Below are 2,664 nucleotides of genomic sequence, written 5' to 3'. Positions count from 1 at the left end.
AGCAACAGCTCAACACACGTTTCTATAGCATAGCGTAGCATAGCGTAGCATAGCGTAGCATGCAGTCCATTCTTTTTAAGAGCGTGATTAAATCACAGCAGCAGCTGATTGGTTGCACAGCCAGTGAGGAAGGAGCATCTTCATCATCCTCTCTTTTCAAAATGAAACGGAGGGTCTTCAAGCCAAAGCGGAGAGTCTGGCGGTCCGTCCACCGGGGCAGCCATGTTTGCTTACTTCTGGATGACATCATCCACAACACAGCATGTCATTGGTTGGCATGTCTGTCCAGGTGTCTGTCCAGGTGTCTGTCCAGATGTCTGTCCAGGTGTCTGTCCAGATGTCTGTCCAGATGTCTGTCCAGATGTCTGTCCAGATGTCTGTCCAGATGTCTGTGAGACTAACTGAGGGAACAGAGAGGCGTTTTGTTTTTATTGCTTTTAGATTTTCTTTTAATATTTATTGTGTTAATTGATCAAATGAAGAAGAATCAACGTCTGAATCCAGCTGCAGCGTATTGAAAGCTAAGGAGGTGAATGCTTTAGCAGGGCGCCGTGTTTGTTGGCCTGATCCTAAACAGGGTGAATTAGTTTGGGCCTCAGAAGGAGGGTAGACCTGATGGACTGCGGTTGGGTTTTCAGACGCCTGGTTTAAATCCGGCCTTTGAGGCAGACTGAAGGAAAGTCCAGCAGATCCAGACCTGCTGTTCTTTCTCTGCGTGGAGTCGCCTCTAATGTTTGGCTGTTTCTATCCGTTTGACCCCCAGAGGAGCCTGAGGGAGCCGCTGAGGGACCAACTGCTCTGACTTTACCTTCTGAGGCTCTGGTCAACCTGCAGAAAGTCCAAACCCTGAAGACGTTGGAGTTCAGGTCAGTCTGCAGGTTCCTCAGAAAACGCTTTAGTTTGAAAGCTTCAGCGATGCTGATGCCGGGATAGATCAATAGATCACTGGTTACTGAGAAACTCTGAGAAACTCTGAGAAACTCAGGAAGATTTTCTCCAAACACAGAATTCCACAGCATTTCAAACCAGACAGACCCTGGGGGGGTTCAGCTTCCAGACCTTTATAATTCAGTCACATAATTCCTCCCATTATGATTCAACAGACCAATCACAGAGCCCAGCCACGACAAAAGGCTCCAACCATCAGGAAGAACACGGTTTGGTTAGCATCTGGCTAAATGAAAGCTGGTCGGTCCGCCATGTTGCTTTAATACATCAGAGGAAAAAGACTGGGGGGGGGGGGTAAAGTCTGGTTCCCTCCAGTTTAAACCTGTTTCTTTTTTCTATATATTGTTTCTCATCTCCCTCCAACAACATGGAATACTTAGTGCAAAATAACAGCGTCTGAAATACTGGTTAGAATGCAACAAAATAAGGGAATGTTAGTGGTTGAATACTTTTCCCAGGAATGTTAGTTTGATCATTGGAGAAAAATAAATTCCTAGTCTGCTTTCTGCAGAAATAAGCAGGAATCAATCTACAAAGGAAACAGGAAAATCTGCTCAGATGCATCAGAGGCTTTAATCTAAAGTTCCTCATTTAATCCCAGCCTAACAGAACCAGGTTCTACTGAGCTGCTCTTTCCCATCATGCATTGGTGCAGTGCTGTTTATCTCTGTGTTCAGCAACAAGCAGGCGGCGGAGGTTCCAGAGCAGGTGTTTGACGCCGCAGCGCATCAAGCTATAATCACCGCTGACTTCAGCAGGAACCAGCTGACCTCCTTCCCTTCCGGGTACGATCGGCGCTCCAGGTTCACCAGAACCCGATGGAAGGCGGCCGCTGACCGCACCGTGTTCTCTGTTCAGACTGCTGCAGTTCCAGTCCTCACTGTCTGACCTCAGCCTGGCCTTCAACAGACTGACCTGCTGCTCCCCCCACATCTGCTCCTTCACGCTGCTCGCACACCTGGATCTCAGGTACTGCCGTACATTCAGGGATGCCTGCTCACTAATCTGACCCACAGTCACTATAGTGACCCAGAGTCAGATTAGCATATTCACATATTCTGTCCTAAACTTAGATTTATTTCATCTTCATTTCACAGCTTTGACTTTTAGGGTCTGATCTATAAATGATTAAAAATCAGTATTTTATATCTAAATTAAATCTGATAAACTGAGATCATTAATCTGATCATCCAATCAGATTGGAAAAGCAGCTGATTGCATTCAGTCACTGGTTGTTCAGGATGAGCAGCTAGAGACGGGAGATTCCCTGGCATCAAGCATACAGCGACAGTAGAGAGGAAAGGTTGCTCCTGGTCTGGATGTGCTTCAGGATTCCTGTTTACTTTGATCTTATGTGTTTCAGGAACAACCAGCTGACTGACCTGCCGTGTGAAATGAAGACGCTGCCAAAGCTTCGCTCCGTCATCCTGAACTACAACAGGTATTGCTGAAGCAGCAGCAACAGTCTGCAGAACGCCTGCATGTCTGACTCCACAGGAAACACAGGAGCAGAAATACAACCTGAGGAAAGTATTCACGCCTCTGCAGAATGAAGCAAAACAGCTTCAGTTCATGGAGGTCTGTCCATTATAGAGCATCTTATCTAGAGTTCAGCCTTGTTTAGAGTAACGAGGCAGCGGCTCTCTGTCGTCTTTACCTCAATCATTCTTAGAATCTGGTAAAAGATTTCTATAAACTCGCTCTGACCGGACCAAG

The 2,664-nt window shown here is 46.5% G+C and overlaps 1 protein-coding gene across 1 annotated transcript in view; it reads left to right on the top strand.

Moving 5' to 3' along the window:
- lrrc40 (leucine rich repeat containing 40) overlaps window positions 1–2,658 on the top strand; it is a gene marked incomplete at its 5' end in the record, with an annotated part of 10,371 nt that extends 7,713 nt beyond the window's left edge. Inside the window, 4 exons of the mRNA XM_015369103.1 lie at window positions 764–866; window positions 1,626–1,733; window positions 1,807–1,917; window positions 2,312–2,658. Of these exons, the coding sequence (XP_015224589.1) occupies window positions 764–866; window positions 1,626–1,733; window positions 1,807–1,917; window positions 2,312–2,399 (410 nt within the window). The remainder of the gene's footprint in view (window positions 1–763; window positions 867–1,625; window positions 1,734–1,806; window positions 1,918–2,311) is intronic.
- Between the last annotated feature and the right edge of the window lie 6 nt (window positions 2,659–2,664).

Source organism: Cyprinodon variegatus, unplaced genomic scaffold (assembly GCF_000732505.1).
Source record: "Cyprinodon variegatus isolate N-32 unplaced genomic scaffold, C_variegatus-1.0 Scaffold2464, whole genome shotgun sequence".
Taxonomy (NCBI): Eukaryota; Metazoa; Chordata; class Actinopteri; order Cyprinodontiformes; family Cyprinodontidae; genus Cyprinodon; species Cyprinodon variegatus.
This window is presented reverse-complemented; position numbering and strand designations above follow the sequence as displayed.